General features: G+C 38.2%; 1 protein-coding gene across 1 annotated transcript in view; it reads right to left on the bottom strand.

Moving 5' to 3' along the window:
* Positions 1-2,669: 2,669 nt before the first annotated feature.
* Positions 2,670-26,705, bottom strand: part of kif16bb (kinesin family member 16Bb) — a 29,042-nt gene continuing 5,006 nt past the window's right edge. Inside the window, exons 6-19 of the mRNA XM_015007367.2 lie at positions 25,206-25,321; positions 24,975-25,117; positions 24,609-24,777; positions 23,807-23,932; positions 23,492-23,667; positions 23,343-23,408; positions 23,208-23,267; positions 15,557-15,676; positions 15,091-15,139; positions 14,871-15,008; positions 13,463-13,545; positions 11,955-12,043; positions 6,698-6,782; positions 2,670-5,194 (exon numbers count right to left, since the gene is read on the bottom strand). Of these exons, the coding sequence (XP_014862853.2) occupies positions 3,047-5,194; positions 6,698-6,782; positions 11,955-12,043; positions 13,463-13,545; positions 14,871-15,008; positions 15,091-15,139; positions 15,557-15,676; positions 23,208-23,267; positions 23,343-23,408; positions 23,492-23,667; positions 23,807-23,932; positions 24,609-24,777; positions 24,975-25,117; positions 25,206-25,321 (3,568 nt within the window). The 3' untranslated portion in view covers positions 2,670-3,046. The remainder of the gene's footprint in view (positions 5,195-6,697; positions 6,783-11,954; positions 12,044-13,462; positions 13,546-14,870; positions 15,009-15,090; positions 15,140-15,556; positions 15,677-23,207; positions 23,268-23,342; positions 23,409-23,491; positions 23,668-23,806; positions 23,933-24,608; positions 24,778-24,974; positions 25,118-25,205; positions 25,322-26,705) is intronic.

Genomic DNA, 26,705 nt, shown 5'->3' with positions numbered 1-26,705 from the left:
TACAGAGATGAAGGGAAAACCACACACTTGATGCGAAGCAGCAAATAGCTGGGTGATGATTGCCTCTGATCTTCAGGTCTGAAGAAGCATGTGTGTCAACACAATCAATGTTGGGGTGGGAAGACATCAGCAATAACTTTGAAGAGCTTTTGATTGTGTATAATCAATCTGAGATGTGTTATAAGGTCATATTCAAACGATTAAAACTTTGTTTTTTTTGCATTGAGTGGAAAAATATAATCATCCATTTCCTCCAAGATACAAATAGTTAATCAGCACATCAGTGATTCAGTGTGTACCATGAACTTTAAATGGAGCCATTGAGTTTCTGTCGTAAACCACTCACACCGAAGTCAGATTGAGGTTGCATTAGTGAGTGACCATGCCAAGACAAAAAATAAATAAAAATATTGGATTGAGCATCAAGACCTGCTGCGTGAATGCAGCCTGATGCTCCTCAAAATTGTGCTCCAAATTCCCATCAGTCATTAGATTTCCCCAAAGAGCCCAAAGGATGGATAAAAGGAAAGAGTCCCCCATCTTCCAAGCAGGAGACGTCCAAATAGGCTTCTCCAGTGTCGGGCCGTTCAATGTTCAGAGAAAGGAAACAAAACAACTCAAAAACCATGCTTTTAAACAAAGGTTTATGATGATTTTTGCTATATTAGAAATATATTTATATGCATTTATAACAAGCACACTGTAAAACAATTTGTAGAACTTAAAAAAATGTAACACTAAATGGCATTTTACATTGCAGTTGATCTTTGATTTATCCAGTGTGCTTCAAATTTTTGCCGTGATATTATGTATGATCCTTTTAGTTCTCATTTCAACTGCTTGTATGTTTTCGTGCATCGCCAATCTAAACCACCGCAACGCACCCAAAGCCATAAACGCAGACAGCAATTACCTTCCAACTATGTCTAGTTTAACATGACTGATGCGATCGTTAAACACGAAACTCCAGAAACAATCTTTCAGAGTAGCAACGAAATGTGCCGTTTTACAAGAAAATGTTCATACTATATTTATTGCATCTGAATGCAATGTGCTTACTTTTTTTCATAGTATTCCAGCATTTCTGAAAGATTTGTAAATTTTCACCGTTTGATTTGAAACCACTCAGATGGTTCTTCAAGCAAATGAAACCAAAGAAAACATGGTAGGGTTTCGTTTATCAATAAGAAACCAATTTTCAAATGGATTACAACCAAGCTCTGGACCAATTTATCCACCAAAGTAAGCTCCAAGCCTAATTTCAGAACATCGAGAAAACATAAGTGAACAATTAACTGAAGCTGTACCACAAAGCGGCAGAATGATCCCAGTCAGTTTAAAGATTTACCCCATCAGCAGTTAAGCAACGACGCATGTGACCAGCTCACGTTCAGATGCTTCTGAAGCAGGAGGTAAACAAATTATCCCGTTATGTGCCGTCAATGACGAAGTGCATTAGAGCTGGAAACTCAGTGGGAGGTCACACAATAGTGATTTAAAGATTGAAGACCGGACAGTGGTGATGCTTCATTATCTGGAGCAAGAACTTTAACAAAACTGTGTCCAACAAAAGTTTCTTTCCATTTTAGTAACACACAAATCAAGTTTCTGAATTCAACCATCTAAAAAAACAAAACAAAAAAAAACTTAACATTGTTGAACAGCAAAAACATTAAATATAATTAATACCTGCTTTTACATCCATTACTACAAGCGGTTGTATAAGCACTTCTGTTATACAAAAAAATGAATCATTAAAATCTCTAACTGATGTGAACCAAGCAGAACTGAGCTGACGCCATGCAGGCACATCAGACAATCATGCTACTCCAAATGTTATCCATAAACTAATTTTTTCCTCCTAATCGTACAATTTATAAAAGTTGCTTATCTTCTTGGTGTTCACACATTTTACACACAGATGGCAAGAATGCTTACATAATATCCAAGGGAAATTGGGAAATGATTCCACATCTTTTTTTTCCATCCCTTCTCAGATTGTACTGCAGCAATGCGAGATATTTTTCTGATTCAAGGCCAGATCTGCATCCTTCATGCTTGAGCAGCAAAGAGGGCTGATTGCACTGCATTGCTCCTGCAATTTACAACGTTTAAGGGGGTCAGCAAGTCAAGGAAATGAGCAGAATAAACTGGGTCTACTGCATGTTACAAGCACCTGGGTGTTGTCATTGACAAGTAGACATTCAGTAAAAAATTCAGATTGATGCCCTTTTTGCTGATGCCAAGATAGAACTTCCACTGCAAATTAACTCAATTAGGCACATGTCGGAACAGAAATTAATTTCTGATTAAAGTTCAGTCATTTTGTAGCTTGAATACTACAAAAATAACTTGCCAAAATAAAGTTAACCAAATATTAAATGGGCGTTTGTGCACATCTGACATAACTGTATAGTCAGCCAAAATGCAAAGACCGTCTACTGTACCAACAGAGATGGGTTCTGTATCAGGAGTAGATAACAGATTTATGATAAGAGACTAAAGAGGAAGCTTTAATTAAAAAGCTTCGACTACCTGCTTCTGATAATGTGCCAGATGTAGAGGCAAAGTCTGACAGACATCTGAGAAAACTGACTCAATTTTCTTTTTCCAAGTTAAAACTTGAAGAGCTTATTTCTGATACAAAAGTAGACAAAATAGAGCAGAAATGGGTTTAACCTTTATTTCAAATATTCAAAACTTTAATTTAGACAATGTAGTAGCAGAACATCAATTTCCATTTTAGTAAAATATATATAAATTACAAAACCTGTTAGACTTAATTCTCAATACCAAAATATGAAACATTAATTATCTAAAGCATAACTAAACCAAATAGAGCAGTGAAGATTATAACAAAGAAATTTGGGTGTTTTAAAGACAAAATTCAGAGAGGAAAAGGCATGTGACAATATGACAAAAAATAAAGCACTCATTTAATAGAGAAGTCACCCTTCACAGTGTCTGGTTAAAGTGCATTTTTTGCCACTGTTCCCAGTGAGAGTTTTTAAGCTAGGCTGTTTATTACCGACTCTTTGGTCCTTGATCAGACATTTGACAAGTGATTAATCAGGCAGGTGGCCTCTGTGGAGCAACTGAAAGTTAATTTCCACACTTCTGTGTGCGGAGATGAATTGAAAGGATGTTCAGACGGGGTATCTGGCTTCGTCATGCTTTCAGGATGGCCTTTAGCCCTTGCTTTTGCAATGATTACATCCACCATGACAGATCCGCTGCTGTCTTCATCATGCATCAGTACACAGCGCACATCTGAGCAACGACAAAGAGCCAAGACATCAAACTCAGAAAATATTGCTTTTGGAAACACAACATCCTCCCTTGCCAGACCAAAATGGTTATCTGTGAGAAAGAACTGGGCCATTTGTTCACTATGAATGTGGCAACTCAGTTGCACGGCCACACTGGTGTACATCAATAGCTGCAACTCTCCAAGAGAGACTGTCGCTTGATCGATATTACAATGAATAAGATAAAGCAGATCAATGAGACTGTTCTGAAATTGACAGTAAAGCCTTAAGCCAGAGTCCAGCTGCACGTCAGGTACATAGACCTTACAGTCTAGAGACAACTCCATCAAGTTGTCATGCAGCAATTGGCACTGATGAAGCCTGCTGTCCCCAGAACAGACAGCATTTAGTATGGCCCAGCACAGCTCTTTGGTTTGCTTCTGGTTGTGGGTATAAACACCCAGGAGTCTTTCCTCTGTAGTGCCTATTAAACGTAAACTTTGGCCAGCAAAGCCTATCAGTACATCCCTCAACTGCAACAAAGGGAGATGATGGAACAAGACCAGGGCCCCAGAGTTGGCAGTCAGTGTGTAGAGATCTGTTTTTGTCACAATCAAGAGGCCAGGCTGGGGATCAGGTTGGCTACATTTGGCTATGTTCAACCAGTGAAGTGCTACGATCCTCTGGGAGGAAGGCACTGAAGAAGAGACCGACTGTACAACACCCATCAGATCTCTCAATGGCAGAGTCTGTAGCTTCAGAAGTGGATTAGGAAATTTTATCAATGTCTGAATGCAAACATGAACAGTTTCTGCCTGATCTACATCTTCAGTTGCTTGGATAACATCCATCTTGCAACCATTGCTGTAAGACAGAGGGCTTCTTTGTTTTGGGATCAAAGGCTCTGAAATGACTTCATCTCGTTTTATTTGAAAATTATTCCCATCTTGCTTTTCTGGTGACTGCAAATCTCTCTTGCAGAAATCCCTAGACACTTCCAGCACATCACCTACCAATTGCTCCGTCACGCTTTGTCTTGGTGTCAAGGTTGAGAGTTGTGTGTTGGAATTATTGAAGTCCTGAATCATAAGAGCCGTCTCTTTGGGCTGAAGGGGATGAGATGTATTCATCTGGATGTGCCGTATGAGGGGCAGAGTTTTCACAACAGAGAAAATGGGACTCTTACTGATAAGCGAAAAAGCAATGAAGATATGGCTGTCCTTCACTATAGACAGAACATGGCTAGACAAGCAGGGGCCAACAGGTTGTAATTTTGCAGTTGTCAGCTGGTGCAGAAGTGCAGGAGACCTCCAAAGTAGACTGTGTGCATTGCGGACAATACAGGATACTTTGCTAAACAAAGAGCCCAGCCCTAATTTTCTAACTGGGTTTTCTGCAACTCGTTTGATCTCCTCCAAAATTCCTGTTTCCTCCATCTCACCACAACTGTGCTGGTCCTGGAAAGCAGCATCTTTGAGTGGACAGCAGGCCACCTGCTTGCTAAATGGTTTTCTGTTGAACTGAGAATAAGTGCTGGTCTGTGGGAGGACCGAAAAGGAGCCACTTCCTCCACTACTCTGCAGGTGGGACATGCTGCCTAATGAGTTCCCACCAGAGCTGGGTCTCCCCTTATAGCAGTCTGCGTCGACACCTTGGATCTCATTAGCATTCCCTTCTGGCGTCATGCCACATCCATCACCAGGGCCCAGGACACATGTCTGTTGGAGGCTGCCATCCCCTGATGAAACTCTCTCTGTCTCACAACTTGCAACACCGGCTCCACTCCGAGACGTCCTCTGCGGGCTCCCAGACACGAGCCCTGGCCCTGATTTATGACACGAGTCCCTCTCCTGCTCCTGGACATCCCAGATGCTTCCTTGACCCTGAAGTGCATCTCTGCCCGACTGGAAAACTGTTCGAGGGACAGGGTCTCTTTCAGGACTGGCCTAGTTTATGTAGTGAGGGTAGAGAAGAGAAATTAAAAGGAAATTAAACTCTCAAAGATACCAAAAACAAAAACCCTGATTTATGTAAATGATTACAAATTTCTGGCCCTGCTGAGAAGGAACCAATTTAATTCAGTTCACTTTGGAAGCTAACTTTTATTTATGCATTCAATTACATTTGGATGCACAAAGACAAAATGAGGGGAAATGAAGTGAGGAATTACACGGTACATTTATAAAAACAGAAACACTTGTGTGCACTCACTGCACTGTGCCTTCACAAGGCATAATTTCCTTTAAAGCCCTACAGGAACATGTAGAAGGGTCTGAATATGTGCATAACAAGCAAAGGGAGAAAGTGCTTCATGGCTCATAAATCTGTATTGGGCCTCGGTGGAGATGGGCAAGCCTTTGAAACTCAGTTCTGCCAAGACAAATGAAACTAAAACACCAGTAATGGAGAATCACTTTTAGAGCCAATTCTTATACTTTTAATAACTAGGCATTGGCAGTACAAGATCTTTAATGTACAATGAATGAGTAAACCATTTACTTTTACTCATTTGACTGAAATCAAATTTTCTGGTTATTTTCTATAGCCATTATAATTAAAGTTTTGTTGTGGTTTCTACGGTCTCAGTTGATCAGTACAATTTTGCTAGTCTGCCCTTTATAAATGGACTGAACGTGTATAGCGCTTTTCCAGTCATTTTAACCACTCAAAGTGCTTTACACTAGTGTCATATTCACCCATTTGCACACAAACGCGCACGCATTTACACACAGATCGGTAGGCAATTTATATAGGCCAACACAAGTAGACAAAACTTATATTAGGCTGGCTAGGCTGATTTAACCATCTAAATATCTAGTAACTGAAATTAATTCATCAGTAGTCTACTCTAAGGACCATTGCTGAAGGTTGTGAATTCAAGTCATTACTGTTGGGCCAAATTAGCTTTCTAAAAAAATTCAGTTCAACATTAAAAAGAAATTAACAGCTGTATTTTAAAAATGTCAAAAAAGGTCTGATATTCACCCCATTAAGCATAAGGGGACACAACACAAATTAGGTTATACTGCATGAATGTCTAATATAATTTATCATGGGGTTTTTATTACGAAAGATAAAATTGCACACAAACAGCTCACTCAATCAAATATGAACAAGTGTATAGAAAATGCACTTGCCTGAACTTGCAGAACTAATAATTATGAATCTCTGCAAATTTTTGCGGTTTTAAACGGTGACTTTTTCATACCTCGCTATAACCTGAAACCGGTAACCAGCCCACAACTAGTCATTACTTATTTCATGACAAGTCTCTAAACAAACGTCTTCACTTAAAAATAAAAATAAATAAAAGAGTGGATTTTCAGGTCAATTTAAAATGTACTAGTTTTGAAAACCATTTAAAACTTTGCTATACTTTGATAAGTCCATTCCTTACATTAACTTTACCTAGAGTAAAGTTTAATGCGCAAGAAAAAAAAAATACATACTGTAATTTGGATGTCTGTCGGCGTAGATCCAAGACAAATTCTCAGGTCTTTGGACTTGCTTTCGAGACCCAGCACATCCATCTGACTGCAGTCAAGATACAAATGAGAGGAACACATTTTACATCCTTTCATAGTACTAAAAACTGTATTCTGATGAGATGAGAGCATTATACTTCTGAAGTCCCATTATTATGTTGCTACAGTCTTTGTTTAAGCAAATTTAATTATTTGATGTAGTGTTGACACCAGAGACCCAGAACAGTTGGCAAAAGAAAGCACCAATAACCCTCATCAACACCACACACACAAAAAATATTAGATTTGAAAAGCAAACACCCCAAATGACTGGATGAGATTAGAGACACTCTACTAGCTATGAAATTAAATAGAATCTGTGCATGATGATTTGAGGATTTACATACAATGTGCAGAACTCCAGAGGGAGGGGGGAGGAACCAAGTATATAGCCCAGAATGATTTTTGACAGTAAACCACAGCTTTAGCAGGGCTTTGTGCGTGCATCAGCAGATTGCCAAAGTGTGAAAGCAGCAGAAGTAAAGCATTGGCAGCATCAACAAGAGGGACACAGTTCACGTTCTAGTAACGATTAAAGGATTTTTGCAAATCCTAAGGATCAGCTCGGAGGATGTCCTGTACGCATCGATGCTTGTCATCTCACAGAAAAAGGAAGTGGTGATTTGTTTTTTGTTTAAATGTCCAAATTATGAGGCTTGGATGCAAAGGTTTGCAGTGTTGTCCTTCAGGTCCAACAGTGCAACAACTACTCATTCCCGGACAGCATCACAGAACATTTTTTCCCAGCTGGCTTCACTTATCTGGATGCTACAGTTGCATCTGGTTAAGCAGATACTCCTCTCAACTTTATCAGAAGCTCCCTTTCAAAATTCAGTGGGGTTGAAAATGTTAATGTATCTATAGTGAATGCCTCTCTGTCTCATTTAATACATTTCCATAATAGCTGATTCAGGAAGATGAGCTTATAGCCAACCGAAAAAAGGTGAAGGTGAATGTAAAGCTTTAATGTCAACAGTACAAGTCAAACCTGAATCACATCATTAGCAGGACTCTGAATGAGCTCTTCACACACAATCTGTCTTTTGATTCAGGTTTGTCCATGGGACAGATTTAAAAAAAAAAAAAAAAAAAAAAAAAAAAAATCACAAACCCTAGAGTTTAAAACTCCTATTGTAAAGATTCCTGAACATATTGTGAAATCTCCAAGAGTCTACTATTAAACTGGAAGATTTCTCCATAAATCTGGCAAGTAAGCCGTTTCTTCTAGTCTAAAAACTAATCTGTTGAAACACTTTAAATTGGACAAAAGTTTTTTCCCTCCTCCTACCAAGCAATCCACCGGTATAACTAGTCGATTTAAATAATTTTTTTTGTGATAAATGTAACTTCTCCCAAGTATGTAGACAATTTAAATTTGGGTCATTTGCAACATTTGGTCCAATATTGGGTATTCGCTAACATGATGTCAATGCTTGTCTGGCAATTTTACCAATTCATTACAAAAGCAAAACCATTACTTTACTAAACAGAATTTTGCTATAAAATGACAAAAAAATTAAATTATATGAATTAAAAATGATTTTTTTTTTGTAAAGCTGCTTAAGGTGTTTGAGATTTTTGACCAAATACCTGAGGTTTTGATTACGTCCGGCACCCCTAAAAGCTTAAGGCGTGTAAGTCTGTGCTGAATTTCTGCTTACCAAAGTAGACCACATCTGGATATTCACTTAAAGTGAAACATCACTATTGGTTCACAGCAGGCTGGACTTTAACAGAGTTACCTTCTTAATCTTAACTTTCAACTCAGGGATATCAGCAATTCAAGTGATGTGGTCAATACTCGTCAGGCTGCTTTTGTTGCAAAGGAGCACTTTCCTTGAGCATCTGCGGGTCAGTTCATTGATATCTCGTGTCGCTCCCAGAGTGCAACACATCCACAGCCAGCGTTTGAATTCAAATTTGCTCTTACTGCTGAGGGTCATTTCCAAGATTATTGAGATCAATTCTGCCCTTGCTGCAAGGGAGTTTATGCCAAGTGAGGCAAGAAGTGGAACAAGAATAGAATATATATCTGAGCTCCCGGCTCATCTTGAGAGCCTAAGTAGATGTTGGAGGCTAGAGAAGGAAAAGTAAATAAGTGCAATAGTTTAAAATTGAATGTTGCATCCTCAGTACAAACTGACACCACCACTGGAAAACTCCTGTCTTTAAGATTATATCATATTTTTCAAACGGAAAAGCTGAGCTAAAAGTGCCAATGCTGAGCTGTTAAACATCCTCAATCTGCTCCAAATGGGTTGACTTCCTTCATCAATATAAATAGTTTTCACACTCATTGAAATTTTTCCCCAGACATTACCACCAACACATTGGGATTTGAAACAAGACTAACACAAAGTACAGCCTAATTGTGAAACTGGAGGAACAGGTTCAACACATTACAATTTAATATAAAAAAAAATTATTTGTTTTCAGCTACCTTTCCTCCAACGCCCTGAAATAAAATGAGGGGCTTTCAATCACTAGAATTGCAATGCCAGTAGATTCTTGCAGCTGTAACAGCACGGAAAGGTGGTTCTATAAAGTAATGACTCTTCGGTATGAACAGAAATGTATCGAGATTTCTCCTTCCCACCTCACTTCAATATCATGCAGCACTTTGTGCTGGTCCAATGTATAAAATCCAAATAAAATGCCATAATAAAAGCAGTTCAAGAGGTACGAATACATTTGGATGGCACTGCAACAGCCTTGAAGTAACCATGTGCAAATTAACCATTTCACATCTAAATCAAAGAGCAGTAGATCTCAGAGCTGCAGGTGTCAAAGTGAAAGCTATATTAATCACACCAGCAGAGGTTAACTTTTTTGGAGGGTTGCTGCAGTGTGAAGAAAATTACACATCAAACTTCCCCACATGCTGTAAAACATCAGGGCTAGCAGATCAAGAGAGACAAGGGGAGGCGTCTCAAATTGCTCACTACCTCAGGCAGTGGTGAATCACTGACGGGAGAATTGGATTGTGGACACTAATTCAGCGAACACTGAGACAGTGACAGATCAATGAACTGTCACACAATGCCAAGGCCGTGGCAGGGCATAAAGATGTCAGAATGCCTCAGACTTGTGTCTGGTATAGTGTGTAGAAATAACAGTCAACTAAAACGCTGTCCCTTGAGCTTTTGTAAAAACTGTCAAAAACACATTTTATCAGTCTGGAAGCTCAATTCTGATATTTTTTGAACTAAGAACTAATTATGTACAAAGATGACCTTTTACAGCAAAAAAAAATAAATATATATATATATACACACACACACACCAAATTCGCATCTCCAGGTATTTGAACTTTGACACGCCATTTCACAACTGCCATGGTGTGACAAATTAATCACACATTAAAAAGGTTTGGGTCACATTTTTACAGCGCTTTTATCTGTCTCAGTCATTTTATTTTTGATTTATTATTTTATCATCAAGCATATAAACGGGAGATGCAAGAACAAACAAACCTTTAATCATCAACTACAATCCAAGGTGATCAAAAGATTTAAAGTGTTGAATGTCATTGTTGCCACCATAAAACTAGAGCAGTGAAGTTTGTCAATTTGTTCTGGGTCTAAGATGCCATTAAGAGTCAGACAAAATGCGAAGTTAACACACTTAATGTAATGACAATAAAAATTCATGAAAATCTGCAAACAGAATGACTGCTTTTAAAGGAACAAGTCCTTGAAAGCTTTCCTCCGTCAACTATTGTTACCACAAAGTAAATCCAAGGAAGACCACTTCTTTCAAAGCATATCCAAAAACAATTTCACATCTACAACTTCAATAATTCTAAAGGAAATGAACAAATGGGTTGCCACCACTGCAGAGCTTGCTTGAAGATGGTTTAAGGTTTACAAGAGATTTCTTAAGTCATTGTAGGACAGAGGTCTTAGAATGCATGTCTGGTGTAAAGGAGGACAGAAAACCACGTCTGTCCTAGAAAAGCATAAAAAACTAAATTACTTTCTGCACAAAGTACAAGAATTGGACAACAGAGGCCTGAGATTTTTTCTCAAGACACCACTCAGAAAAAATGAGTGGGGTCAAGTGGGGTCCCAAACGGTCCCCACTCGACCATTTCAGACACCTGGAGAAGACGGGATGAACCAATATCCAGCATCCAGGATGATTTGCATTAGTCTTGAAATATTAAGATCTAAACTTCAGGCACTTCTGGTTATACAAACAATTTGATATTTCACTTTAATTTACTATGCAAATTAAATTAAAGCTCAAGTTGAAGAACAAAATGTCTTAAAACTTGTGGTCTCTGCTATAAACGATGACTTGACAGAAGTAATTTCACCTTCAAAGCTGCAGTACAAAACGTTTATAAACGTTTTTATTCAACTTATCTACCCTTCTCCTTGCTCTCTGCAATGGAGCCTGCTACGAACGCAAAGGCTAGTTAGCATGCCCACCAATGAAAACCATGCTAATTTATGATCCGATTTTGGGTTTCTGCCAATGAATCAATCAATCCCAACCTTACCGAGCAATCCTAGAGAGTTAGCAGCTTATGTTAAAAAAAACTGGCTCAGATCAGACTGTTCCGACCATCCAAAGTCCTCTCCAGACAGAGGATTTGTTTCAGCTCTTGCCAAGTAGTTTTTTTTTTTTTTTTTTTTTTTTTTTTTAAGTACTGCTCCTTTACAGAACAGTTTACATGGTGAGCCTCACCAGCAGCAACCCATAAATCTGTTCTACACAAAGTTCAGAGTAAAATTGTTAAATACTTTATTAATGGTGAAGAAAGGAATATCTCAAAGGCATTTTGGTAGGTCAGTTGTTGGTTAACTATTTTACTGAAGGTCCTGCCAACTACTAGCGAGATTTTATAATAGTCAAAAGTATAAATACTGTATCTTGGGACCTTCTCAGAGATTTGAATGAAGAGGTGATTCTGGAAAGGTCACATTTGGCTGTTCACTTACAAAAAAAAAAAAAAACAGAACAGAAGAAAGATTGGAACTTGGTTGATTCCCACTCAGCATGAAGCGCTGAACAAATACTTTTTGCATGCTCCCTCTTACAATAATAATGCCTTGATTTATGGCTTTGATTTGATCCACATACCTGATGAATAGTGCTCTGTGAGTAGGTATTATGCAGACTGAGGAGGAAAGAGTGAGGAGAGTTTTACAAGATGCTAGAATACTTCATGTCTTACCCAGAGTTTTGCAGCTTCACTTCGGATAGATTCTCTGCAGATTTGGACAAGTCAGTCAAAGCCTGGGAAGAGGAAGACAGCAGCCCGCTCTGCAGATAAAAGAGGGAGAAACAACTAGAATAAAAACCTGTCTCAGAGTTTGAAATGACTGACAACTGTCTATGGTGGATTTAAATTATACAATGCCTTGCTTTTGGTATATACTGTATATCATCAGTATTCCTGACAGTTTCACAGAAGAATGTAACTGAAATAACGAACATTTAGAAAAATGTCAAAAAATGTAGTTTAAGCCCCTCTACACGTGTTAATATAAAATCTTTTTTGGTCTTGTGCTTCTCCCATATTTAGACAGTAACAAGTTTAGAGTTGGCCAAAATACAGAAAAACCTTTGGTTATGAAAAACATTACTGAAATATGACAGCTTGGGTGTTTAAGATAATCTTAAAGAGTAATTATAGAACTCTTGCAGATATCCTATTTAGAGCAAATGTTAAATACCAACAACTGGAACCACGAAAAGCAAAATAAAGATCCTACTAGCACAATCATGCCTGTGTATTCACTGCTCATACCCTTCCCCTCGCTCTGCTACAGCTGGTAGGGTAGTGGAGGCAAAGGGGTAAATTTTTTTTCTTCAAATCATCCGTTTCATACCATCATGACAGGAAGTTTTAATGTTTTTTTTTTTAATATACTATAGCTTTCAGCACTTGAAAACTACTGCAATGTACAAGGTATATGTATAAAAAAATGCATAAATTCAATATTTTGTGTCAATCATTTTAGGAGCAATAGGAATATAATTACCGTTTTGTATGAAAGCAGTTATATTATGCTATATGCCTTTGCTTTTAAATCATTGCATCAATACAGTGAAACTGTTGCCTTTTTACTCTAAGCCATTATACTCTGCAAACCTCATATCGACCCACGCTTTGTAGCGATTCATTTCAAGCAATTTCTTTTTCCTTTCTTACAAAGTCAAACTCCTCTGTTTTGTGGAAATGAACGCTGAGAAATAAATACTTTCAAGGTTTCTTAAAAATGTACTGTGTTAGATAAAAAGCTGGAGGTGAGGAAACTATATTAAACCGTTTAATTCTGCTGCACCAATTCAATCCTACAACACCTCTATATAAACAACTGAAAACCAGATACAACAAGGAGGAGCGAAAACAGCTTTTGAGTCTTCTGCACCTGGGTCTTTATAGAAAACATCTGTGTTTTTTTATAACATGCAAAATCTGTTCCACAATAGTATGATTTTGCAATTGCGATGTTAAACAGCGATGATTAAAACAAATCACTACAAGGAAATAAGATGACAAAGCTATACTGATGACACTGTAGCTCATCACAGAGTTTACAGTGTCAACAATATTCACTGCAGGTTGCAGGCTTCCAGCTTTTAGTCATGGCAATAGAGCACAGGATACTGACTTGCTTTGTAGAAATTATTAGACAATGCAGCAATGTCTCTGGACGTTTTGGGTACTGACTGTACCTGCTGTTTCTCTTTCAGTTGTGAAGCTTTAGCTGGGTGGTTAAACCGCAGTATGGGTCCTCCTCCTAGCTGTATAATTGCACCTGAAGGGAACCAAATAAGTAAAGCGTGAAAAGTCAGAACGAATGATAGTCGAAAAGCAGCAGGAATCCCTCACAGCACAGACTTACAATCTTAAAGCTTGTAATTCATTATAAATGCAGCTCTAAATGCTGAAATAAGCATCGCTAATATGATTTTCCTAAATTGGAGAAAAGGAGTTCCATCTCTAGTATCTATAATGCATAGAAACAGCAGGGATGTGGCCCAGGGGAAGCATGGAAAGCTTTCCATGACTGATACAGTAACTTATCATCTACACACCAAACTTTGAGAACTTGCTTGACATTTGTTGAGTTTTTCCTTGAGTGAATTCACTGCTGAAGAAAATGAATCAGTTGTCATGAGGAACATAATCCCTCCAATGTGATTGACAGTGGCCTTGACCAGGAGGATCAGTTGTCAGAGGAAATGGTCCAAGGAAGCTTCTAAGTCTTGTAAAGCTGAAGAATTTCGGTGATATAGGGGTTTATATATCAGACCTGGATTCATACAACCGTATCCACAGATTTTCTCTAGCCTTTTCTCTTCCTCCTCCACAGCAAATACTCATCCTGCAACTACTAATGACTTCTGACGAGTGACAAAGCACCAGAGAACAACCTGTGATAGATTCTACTTGCTGTTGGACTGAAAATTACTATCATTTGTGCAAAAAAAGAATAAAGCTTCAGATGCAGCCGTTTGACAGGAATACTGGATAAATTGAAAACCTTACAAAAATAACGACTACTATAGACAGGCTGCACTCTGGCTGGTTCTGTGTGCAGCTTTTATCTCTTGAAAACCAAAGCAATATGGATGAGGAGTCAGAAAGTACTTCAAGCTCCCAGGCTCAACAAACAGGGGCCGCTCAGGAGGACAGAGTTTCAACTAGACTCTCTTCTATCCTTTGAAAGGTTAATGCTCTGGCCCACTTCAAAACCTGTTGCCCCTATCAACTCCATCTGCCAATTAAACTGAGGGCTTCAAGCTTTGTCTAGAGCTTTGTCCAGGGCCCCTCGCCCTTAAAAATGTTTAGTAAGAGAAATGGCATCTGCCCTGTGAAGAGCAGCGTTCACAATCCACTCATGCCTTAAGTGCGTTTCCATGGGGAAGCCAGCAACAAAAGTGGATTTCATTTGCAGATGAGATCCAGTGATGTCATTTCACCTCACTCAAAATGGATAAAAGGGTTATTGACTTCAACAAGCCAAATAATTGTGAATCTAGGAGAGAAATCATTATTATAGTCATGTCTTGCACCATCCTTTCCCCATATTTATGCAAGAATATCAGGAGGAAAATTAGATTTAGCTGAAATGCTTACCCTGAGTCAGCTGGCAGGGATGTGTAACCGCAGAGCCGTTAACTGAACACAGTGCACCATCCTGAGGGAAGAGAGTAACGATCCCCGCACAGTTCTCAAGCAGACAATGTTCACGGGGGAGTTCAGGTCCAGAAAGCACTAGAAGACAGTTTAGAAAGCTTTGATACCCCAGCAGCAGAAGATGTGACATGAAGATTTAAGTGTAGTGACTTTTCCTCACCAGTTTCCTGACAACATGAGGCTTCATTTTGAATCCAGGTTTTGCCCTCCTATGGTGTAGGGGGAAAAAAAATTAAAGCCTATGTTTCCAAAAGCACATAGAAGAAAGGGTGCATATTGTTTTTAGTGCCATAAAACCTAATATCCTTAAAAAGTAGAACAAATCCAATTTGGCTCTTTCAAATACAGCAATTCTGAAACTTTTCAAACAAAAGCCTATGGCGTCATGCCTCAAACAGAAAGATGCCGTTGCTGCTTTTTTCCCCTCTAGGTGACCAATGTGTTATGTTGTGCATAAAGTCACTTAACAGGAAGTTTTGACTTCTTGCTTGTCTATCCAATTTATGGTTTACATATTTATCCACTCCAACACAAAAAATATGACCATCATAAGCTACAAGCCTGAACTCAGTTTATATAAAAGAAAAATCATGTAACAATTTGAGAACATAAATTAATCCATGTACTTTCAAATAATACAGGAGGATTCCTGTTGTGAGGCAGTCTTCACTGAGGCCTATCAGATGAGGTAACCGGCAATCCAAGATGACCCTACTCCCCTCCTTTCTCAGAGCAACACTTTCTTCCTGTGGGAACACACCCAAAGAAAAACAAATTCATTTAGGAGCCTTTAGCTGAATGATGCACAATAAAAATCCTGACAGACATTTAAAGGCAGCTAGCAGAAAACAGAATTCTTTATGACAGCTCTTGGATGCCTGAAGGCCACAAAGAATATCATGGTTCCAGCCATGTGTCACCATGAAACAGCAGAGAGGCCAACGGCAAAAGAGACAACATAAATCATTCAGATTATGGTGGCGAAAGTCAAACTGTATTTTGTGTTCAGTGAGTGAGACCAATGCATTTCCACCGACTGTTCTCACACACCATGCACCATTGCCTTTATTGGTATATTGAAGTTGACTTACTTTTAAAACCATGGTATTTTAATAACATGCAAACTACAGCAAACTTTAGATTCATTAGTTATGCAGTGAAGAGCGTCATATTGAAGGTCAAAGTGAATAGAATTTATGTTCTAGTAAGTGAGACGGAAAGCCAAATATATTTTAAATGATCCCACTTTCAATTTCAATGCCAAATGAGGCATGTTTACCTGTGCAGCATCCATCACCCAAAGTATTTCAAATGGTTGTACTGGTATAAAAAAATAAATTTACAATTCAGCCTGAAAGTATTCAACTCCCTCAGGCAGATTTTGTCTTTCAATTTCAACAAACGGTGTTTTGGAGTGGTCCAGCCAGAATCCTGACTTACATTTGATAGAAAAATCCATACAAGGAGGCAAAGATTAGAGAGATGGCAAAGAGCCCTTCCAATTCCAAAGACTTTGGGCTCTTCACTAAAGATCAAACTACCAATGGAAACATGCAAAACAAGTATAATTATAGGAAAAGTTTGATTACTGGATTGCCATCATAGCTTAATTGGTGAGATGCTGCAATACTAGAATCAAAGATGGAGGGAAGGCAGAATTTAAAGTATGCCAAGAATAGAGCCTTGAGGGACATGTAATGTTAGTTCAACTACATTTGTAATTGTACAAAAATATACAAAATGGGAGACTTAAAATCATTTACAAGTGTAAATCAAAAATAAATAAGGGAATGGATCATTTTTTGTTTACAAACTCCCATTGCTGTAAAAAAAAAAAAAAAAAAAAAAAAAGAAGAAAGGAATAAAAAGCCAAGCAGAAAGTTACAAGTACAACCACTAGTCATATTAGCTTTTTCCAGATAAATCCACTGTCATTTGAGCCTACTGTGCATTCTGGAATCTGATTTGGTACAAGAGTACATTAGTTTAAACAAAATTTGAGACTTGACATGGATTTAAAAGAGAGTAGACATCATTGAACAAATTTTATGCAAAATTCAGTCTTATTGTTGGGCTTTTATTTGTACCTTCATGGCAGAAATGTATTCTAAAGCCTGTAAATTGAACATTAGACATTCAAAATGTTACAAATACAGAGTATTTGTAACATTATACAGGGTACAAATACAGTGCATTATAAGCCTGACAGGCCGCGAGGCTTAACATTGCTTAAGATTTAAGTTTTTTTTTTTATGTTTGCATTTTTTAAGACTTTATAGTTGGTGTTCAGATAATCTCCCAATAACACATAATCATCAAGTGATATTTTAAAATTTCCTGTCAACTTTAAACATTTAACTCAAAAACATGGTGGGCAACCACCGGGCTCAGCAAGTTTTCTGGGGGAAGCATTGAAATATTTAAAAATTCTGATCAATTTTGTAGCAAAGCAACTTGAAAATTACTTAATAGACCCATATTTGCTTGAAATCCCTTCTAAACTTGTATTTGATGGTGTTACATACCCACACCAAACAGAAGTGATGGCATAGACTGATTTAATCCCTGAAAGTCTTTTGTAAAGAACTGGAAAGCCATATTTAAAACGACTGATCTGCTTCTTAGACCATTTCACTCCCTCTAGCAATGGTTGCTGTGGAAATCTGATGGCATGAGTCACAAAGCATGTGGTTGAGAAAAGACGGTATTAATTTTCAAATCATGTTTAAATACATTTGTAATAATCAAAAGACCAAATGGGCTCCACACTGAAACATTTTTGATTGCTAATTTGGAATTAAGACAAAAATACATAACCCAGAGGTGACCTGCAGGTTCAAATATAAACCATGAGAAGTCTCCAAGCAAGTGTTTAGGCACTGATAACCTTTACACAAAGTATGTGCTGCTGCTGTTCAATAATCGAAAGTCTTGCAATGTGCTGCTACCAGACGTATCCCTCCGTTAAGCTGATGGAGTAATGCCTCGCATCAATATGGATTTTAAAGAGGCACTTCAACAGCAGAAAAATCTCATGGTGAATACAGAAAATATGCTTTGCATAAACTGATCGCCCCTGCTTTTAACCCTTCCACCAGCTCTGTTATATAGATTGGACTGTAAAGAGAGAGACGTGTCCACCACTAGCACCTCATTCATTGGCAGTTGCAAGATGGGAGAAATCCTTTTTTCTAATGAAGAGGGAAAGGCATCGACCAGAGCCCCCTGTACTTAATTAAAAGGGATTTTTCACCGACTTCATTAGAGGTGAGGAGCAGCCAGGCAGTTTAATGCAGTATGTCACTTTCCTTTAGACCCTAGCAACAGATGAGATCTACTTATATTCATTCCCAAATGCTATAAAAGTTTACCCAATATAGCAAACGTAGTATTATCAAAAACAGGGGAAAAAAAATGTTTGCTTTCAGACTGAAGCAGCTGGTGAGCATACTGTAATTAAACGTGGCCTAGACCAGCAGCCAAGCTCAGGAAGTGCTTAGGCTTCCATTAAAAGCCATCATTTTGTAGTTGGCTAGAATTTTAATTAATTTCTTTTTTAACCTTTTGGAGCTGCAGCATGCATTTCAAAACGGCACTGCACTAAGCTGGCTAAATCTCCTGACTATCAACTTTGTCAAGTAGAACAATCTGCCAAGAGAACAGAATAATACAGAATTCAGAACAATGGAAACACCTTCATGCTTAAATTGCTGTGTCACATTAAATGGTAAATTTCCCTAAACGAATTGCATTAATATCCCAGATTGCTTGTCTTTAAAGAAGTTAAAACAGCTTCTACATAAAGGGGAGAGCAATTACGTGACCAGCTTTCAAAGTGACTCGGCCTTTTGCTTGGAGTGATTGATTATATACTTCTGTTAAAGAACTGTCACCTTGTTAACAGCCATTCCTTTTTCATGCTTCTTTTCATTAGTTTGTTACATGCAAGAGCAGAATTTTAACCAGAAACCCATTTGATAGTAAAATAAACTGTCGTCAAATTAGCCTGAAAATTCATTCCAGCCACCAGAATGCAATTAAACTTGGACAAAATCTAGGAGCACATTTCTGGGATTATTTTGGTTGGCCCAAATCTTTCTGCTGCACGGCCAACATTATTGGCACAAATCATTTTGTACTTGTAAATTCAGTTTAGCAAACTACCTTTTACAAAGCACTGAGATTTTAGCAGCTGGAGAATGGATTACACAATCTGCAAGCTGATCAGATAAAACAAAAATTAAGATATAAAGCTAACCTTTACATGTACCTTTTGAATTACAAGTGGGAATTTTGACAGCCTGTAAAACTCCAAACTGCATAATCAAAAGATTCATTTTAAGCAAGTTAAACATTTTTGTATCTCCCAATTAATGGGAAGATGGGCAGAAGAGTTCAACATGTAGATTTCCCATCTGATCATTTTTCAAATCCTTCATTTCCTCAATATTGCAGTTTCGTGTATAATGTTATAGTCGTCAGTATACATGGATAGTATCAAATGAAATTCTAACAGTTTCAATAATAAAACTGTTCAATAATTTAAAGAATGACTGAAATGCAAAGTTTTGTTGAACTTTGAGGTCCAGCAAAATTATATTGCAAGTGCTTGCAGTGCTTCATATGTTTTATAGGTAACCAATTCTCTTTGATCTAATTAAAAGAGCTGATTCAATTTTTGGCTAGACTAACCTCCCATAAAGAGGAAACACTAGTCTTTATAAAATGTGAGAATATGCAAAGATTATAAAATGCTATAAAGACCATGACGTAAATTTGCTGACTATGTGGTTCAAACTGACAAACCAGAGCAAGGCTCAGAGCATGCACAGTTTAAGTTGTGCTGATTATAGCATGTTTTGAAAATGCAACGAACATCAGGATCAAAGAAAGGTTTTGGTTCATTTATCTCACAGAAATGGAGAATCCTCCCACACTGCGTCGCAAGGGGACCTGAAAGTATCGCTTGGAGAACTGGATGCAACTCCACTCAACATAAAACTGCCTCAGTGTAGGAATGTGTATCTCTATATTACAAATATATAAGCCTGCAGTAGAACATGATTTCACTTTATCCTGTTCCTTTTTTATTCTCCCAATCTGTTACTGCCTCTGACTTGTAAGAGGCTGCTCTGAAATCTCTCATATTAATTACTTTCTCTTTGCCACATGCCCTGTAACCAATCTTTGGAAGCTAGCACTGCATAACTTTGCATTCTAAATCTGCTTTGAATATAGAATCCAAAACCCAGTTTACAACGCTCTCGGTCAACTTTTCTTGTGCAAGTGCTCAGAAATTTTCATTTTGCTTTTGCCAAGAGTATCACCTGAATTAAACACGAAATAGCTAGAAACTAGGATGTACATGTCATATGGAGAACATACTTTGCATAAGACAAACATGCAGGCTGGACTAGAATATTTTAAAACATATCAAAGGCCATCTGAGTTTAGACAAGAGCTCCAGGTAAAGGTATATAAAAAGCCTCAAAAAAAATTTTTTTTAATCACAGTACAGTCCATTTTAGCTAAGAGGATGCTACTTTGAGTTCTAACCTTGTAAAATGTTGCTGAAAACCAAGAGAACTTTGGCTTTTTTTATACTTTTTTTTAACACAATCCCTCTAGATTGTCCAGAGTCCTGGTCCTCATTTATGCTCTTCTCTTCAGCACCTCCTGTAAATTTTTAGCAGGATTTGAACCTCGTTTCCACTGAGCGGTGTGGTATGGGTTGCAACGTTTAGGTAAGTCATTTTGTGTTTACACTGTAAAATCGGACCATACAACCAACCTCTACTGCACCATACCTGGATCCCCTTCAGTTATACGTCCACAGGACAATGGTACGAGAAGAGTTGAGCTACTGGCACCAACCAGTTCGGGGGAAACAACAAGTGACTTGCTAGTGAATCAAGTTTGTCACACTATTATGAAGTAACATTTGGGAACCCCGTCTGCCCAGAGAGACCAATTGGCAGTGGAAAAACTCTAAATACATCAGATCACAAAAATAGAAAACTGAACCGACGCATGCTGCTCTGTGGAAGCAAGAGGATTCTTTTAGTGGCTAAAAGTTTGTGTTGCCCTGGGCTTAAGCTTTGGATCCAATGCTGCAAAACACAAGTCACAGGTTGTGACCTAAAATGCCATGCACTCTAAAGACCCCTGGACATTTGGAAGAAAGGGGCACAGAGCATCACAGATCCACCAACATCTCATATCCAAAATTAAGATTGGAAACAAAATGCTTTTCCATACATTTACGTTTCTCACACCAAACACATCTGGAGATCTTTTTACTAAAAAACTTGATCCAATTCTCAGACCAAAACAATTCAAATAAAAGTCCCAGTAAAGTTTGACAAACACCACGTCTATTAAGACACCTACTCCAGACCTGCTTTCTTCCCAAGGAATGCCATAAAACAGTGGTACTTTTACTCATGGCTAACGTAGAGTAAAAAAATATCAGCCAATGTCCACATAACACTTAAAAGTAGTCATTTTAATAGCACGTTTTAAGCTTGTATGCATCTCTGTAGAAGGATTCTACGTCAGCAATGCCATTTATTCATTTCCTCCTTGGCAGAATGCAAATCCACCTGAAGACAAATGTCAAATCCATAAAGTCATTCATTAAACACTTAGAGATCCTGCAACATCAGTGGGCTCACCAGTCATCAGCACAGTGGCATTTTCGCCTGGATGTTAAATTGAATCATGTATAATAAAAGATGCAGATACATGAATGGATAGATTCAAATACAACACATCTGTCAAGCTCTGAGTCGAAATGGACCAGCCTTCCCTCTGAGCAAAAAGAAACTGCAAGATCACGCAAAGACATTTACAGAGCTTTAATTTATATGCAAGACATTCAGCGACCAAAGTGCCATGTGTCAATATTCGAGATCTCTTAATTAGGTGCAGTGACAGCAGCTAATGAGTCCAGGCCTGTCAAGCTACTAAAAGTCACCTGCTAATTACCCAACATCCACGTGCAGACCTTGGCACACAAAATATTCCCCCTCTCCCCCAAATGTGATCCTAAAAAGTAGCAGGGCTCTAAAATCTGTTGCTGAACACTTTTCAAAGACAATTTCAACTTTAGCTACAGGACTTTCACAATAGTTTGAAATCTGATAAAGAATTTACAGTGAAGCATGTATGATGGAAAATCCCTCTACATTTTTCACAGAGTTACTGGCACACTTCATTCGATAAATAATTCAAGAGGCAACACGGCTGAATACAGCAAGTTCCAAAAAGTGACATTTGGTGTTAGTTCAAGAGTTGGGCACAAATTTAGCTGAAGAAAGGGGAAGTTCAGTGTAAACTCAGGGCTGGCAGCAGTGGCTCAGTTGAAACCTTGTGCTGTTTTGAGGATGATACCATTCTGTCCCTGCCTCAAGAAAAGACATGCAGTTTGCTTAAAAATCTTCATACAAGCTTCCCAAACACACCATCTCCAACAACTGACTCAAAAAGTTTGCTTTTGGATGCCGTTTAAATCCAGATCGTTAGAAAATCAGGCTGGATGCTCAGCTGACCCCTCTATAAAGGAAGATATTCACAAGGCTCACAGTGACACCAGCTGGCAGGAGCTGGTTACTACAAGCATCAATATTAAAGCAGAAAGGGGATCTGAGGCATCATTTATGTATTTCAGATTCTTCCCGAACAGCTGAGGGAAGCAGAGTAGAGCCGTTTCCAGAACCAAAATACAAATCTTTAACTTGGCATGACAAAATTCAAAATATTTCACCCATTTTATATGTATCCTTGTTTTCAAAATGTTTTAACTTTCTTTTTAATTTCTAATTAGTCATTTTATTAATCTAGTTAGTTTGGATACAAGAAAGATATGATTCTATGCTTTATTTTTATGGATGTTATTTTTTTCTGCTATTAAAATGAGCTGCACCGTTGTATCAGCAGTCCCCTGTAGGTCTGAGGATGGCTCAAGAATGCAAAAGTCTAAGAACATTCATACAAAACATACAGAGACGCTTACACAATATTTTGTGTACGTTTTGTTTCAATTTTTTTTTTTAAAAAGTAATGCAATTTTTCTTCTGTTCTTTATTTTGGAGCATTTCATCCTGGTCTTACATTTGAATGCCTGTTCTTTGACATCTTTTGTAACATTTGACTTAAAGAGACCCTCTTCTCTGTTAAATTCCATCCAAATTTAATCAAGGCAAGGTCAAAATTGCACCTTATAAATATTGCAACCAAATGGACAAATTTAAAACAAGAATCAAGTAATCTTTGTACCTCCAGAATGCTCTGAGCACCCCTCCACTTAGTGATCCACTGTTTGGCAAGTGTTTTGACCTGATGGAAAAAGCAAAAATATCCTGTATGATATCTAAAAAGAAATCTTGAGTGCATCTCTAATATTTGACTCACCTTCTCTTGATTGTATTGCAACTTCTCCTTTTGCTTCACAGAAGTAGCCCAGTGCACATCAAAAACCTGCAAAGTTGGAGGAAATCAAAAGAATCAGCACACTTTTGGCATTTTGGATGGCGTTTTGTATTCCTGACAGATTGCAGAACCTGAGCGGCTTCAGCTAGAAGTGATCGAAGCCTGGTGACCTCTGCCTTCAGCTCTCTGACCACCTTAGTGCTGCCGTCTTCATTCACTGTTGGGGTGTTAATTATGTTTTTAGCCCGCCTGGCGAAGCGCAGAGTAGTTAAGGTCTCCTCGTAGTTTACATCAGCAGGAGAAATGGCTGCCAAGAGAGGTCACCATGTAAGAATGCCGATTAGTCAGATTAAAGGTGGTAAATAAAGATTACTGCATTTCCAATAAGATTTTTTTTTTAAAAAGGATAAAAATAAATACAGTGGAAATGTCTTCATAACACATACTTGCTATAATTGTAGTTCTGGTGTTTCCACCAAGACTGTCTTTCAGTAGCCATGTCAGCACAGAGTTTCTGTAAGGAATGAAGATCTGCTTCTTTTTTGCTGACTGTCCACTCACTGCAAGGTCAGCTACAGGTCAAATTGGAGGAAAAAAATTATACAAAGACCCAAAGGCAAGAAAAGTTTCATCTTTTAGCTCTAGAAATCAATTTTAGGAACCAAAAGATCGTTAGCAATTAATTTTTCTATTGACCAGTCTGGTCAAAGTTTTGTTCTGCTTTTGGTCATTTACAATAAAAATAAAATACCATCACTGCTTTTCAATAGTATCCATAACCTTAAAACCATCTACAGTTTGTCATGCTACAACCACAAACTTCAATGTTTTTCACAGAAGATTGTGTGACAACCACCATGTAGCACATAAATAAAATAAGTCTGGCATTTTTATTCACCCTTCTTCATTCCTACACCCCTAAACTCAATTGCACAGTCATCATCAAATCATCTGTAAATAATCTTGTCAGTAAAAATTCAGTTCTCTGAAGGCCAGACAAGAGAAAGTTGTGGAGATGTTTAGAGGGTTACATTAACTCATGCAAAGCACTTTGAATTGTCTTGTTGCTGAAAATGTGCTATATAAATACAATTACCTTATATTATAAAACAAAAGAACAGCAAAGAATTGCATGCTTTGTAGTTGTAATAAGTGCTAAAATACTTAACTTTGTTCAAAATGAACCAATAATAATGTATTGCTAACCAGCACAAGATAAAGCTAATTTATTAGTCAAGCTGAATTTACCGAGAGCTGAGATCACACTGTTCAAGGTGATCAGGGATTTGTTGATGTTTGCACTTTCCTTCAACCTGGTGCCCACAGCCTGCGTGCCATCAGCTCTCTCACTGCCAGCCAGGTCCACCAGTTGGATCTTACTGTACCTCTCATGGGGCAACTCGCCATCAAACCATCCCTGAAAAATGAGGATCAAAGAGCATTTCATACAGCTATGCATACACTTTAAACTGAACAAAAATATTGCTTTAGAATTTTAGGGAAAAAAAGGATGTAATAGGTGTTTAATAAGCAGTGATATGGGTTGAAGTATGACTTTAAACAGTTTTCAAATAAATGTTTCTAGAAATCATGGACCTTGCTCACATGTCACACCTGGGTAAAGATGATGGTGAAGATTGTGTGTGAACGGCTGCTGAAGTCATTCATGCCTGTGCTGGCGATGGTGCGGGTGGCATTCCCAAGCGTGATGAGGCTCTCCACGTTACTCTGACTGAGCACCACATGCTTTGATAGATCTACACAGGTATTAGAGAGATGGAAATTCTGAATGACATTTGAGACACCATCAATAAGACTCAGAATAACAATAAAATTGTGCATTACTCTCAACATAAGGTCCATCCGTAGGGTGTTCTCTCACTTTCAAGGCCCCACCTTCTGAGTATGGCAGCCTCTTCTTTAGGAGGTCCTGTACACGCTCATTGTAAATCTCAAGATAACTGGTGAGGGAAAAAAAGAAAAAAACATAACACTCCTCCCACCTTACCCTTTTCTGTTATCCATGCAGCTGTGGAGCTGAGCATTCCCAAGGACATTCCTCGATAACACCTTTATCAGACTTCTCAGGGAAGGCTGAGCAACATGGTTTCATGGCCCTGTGATGTCACTCACAAAGACATGAGTGAAGGCCCTGCCTTCACTCATGTCTTTGTTTTGTCTGAATGTTGCCATTTGCCCTAATGTGTCCTTTCCTCTTTATTTTATTTTGTTAGAAACTGCGGAGTACTCACTTTTACCCCAGAAAAGGAATTAGAACAAACTTGGAATCCAGAGACTCTAGCTAGTTTAGTCACTCTTTAGCTTATATTTTAGAAACTGTAGAGTACTCACTATTTAGATGCAGAGAGACTCCTATTATTGCAACCCAGAAAAAGAATTAAAACAAACATAGAATCCAGAAAAACAGGAACATTTATTTGTTTATTACTTAGAAACTGTGGAGTACTCATTACTTTTACAAATTTAGAGCACACTTAGAAAGTCCAGAGGATGCTTATACTTATCTAGTATCCCAGAGGTCCACACTTATTTAGCAACCCAGAACAGGGATTAGAATTTGGAACCCAGAAAAACTACTTCTTAAACTCCTATTCTTCCAAACCAGAAAATGAATTAGACCAGAGGATACTTACTTAAACTCATCTACCAACCCCAAATATGAGTATCTAGTTTATTTACTTTGGATCAACATTAGCTTTTTCTTCTTTTGGTCTTTCCTTTGGTTTGTTATTTTGTTTGCATTTCCCTTTAATTCCTGTAAAGCACTTTGTAATGCCTTGCTGCTGAAAATGTGCTATATAAATAAAATTACATTTACAAGACAAAGGAAATGGCGATTCTTTGTGTACAACAGAATGAAGCAATGATCAGCATGAAAATCTCCCACCAGATGAGTTTACATATTTTTACAAACCAGGAAAAGAAATTAGCTCAAGCTACACTCAAGTTAAAAAGTAGAGGTGTGCAGATCGATCGGTCACCGATCATAATCGGGCCGATTTTCGTGAAAAAGTGCATGATCGGTGATCGGCGATCATTGGCTCTTGTTGCCGATACCGATCATCTCATTTCGCAGCCTGCCTGTGCAGCTGGTCTCCTCTTTCCTTCACACTGCGCAAACGCGCAGCAACAAATCCTAAGCGATGTGTAACTATAACGCACTGAGTGAATGGGGAAGTTTGCGTGTTGCGGCGGAAAATTGAAGCACATGGGGTGAAGCAGGTCAAAATGCATCAACACAACGAAGCTAATACGACATAAAAACAATGCCATACTTGACGGAGTTTGGCTACATCGAGGCTCACTGCAGTAAAAGACATACGG

The sequence above is a fragment of the Poecilia mexicana genome, unplaced genomic scaffold (assembly GCF_051168715.1).
Source record: "Poecilia mexicana isolate PSO_F unplaced genomic scaffold, ASM5116871v1 scaffold_15, whole genome shotgun sequence".
Lineage (NCBI taxonomy): Eukaryota > Metazoa > Chordata > Actinopteri > Cyprinodontiformes > Poeciliidae > Poecilia > Poecilia mexicana.
The sequence above is the reverse complement of the archived record's forward strand: the minus strand, read 5'-3'. Positions and strand labels throughout refer to the sequence as shown.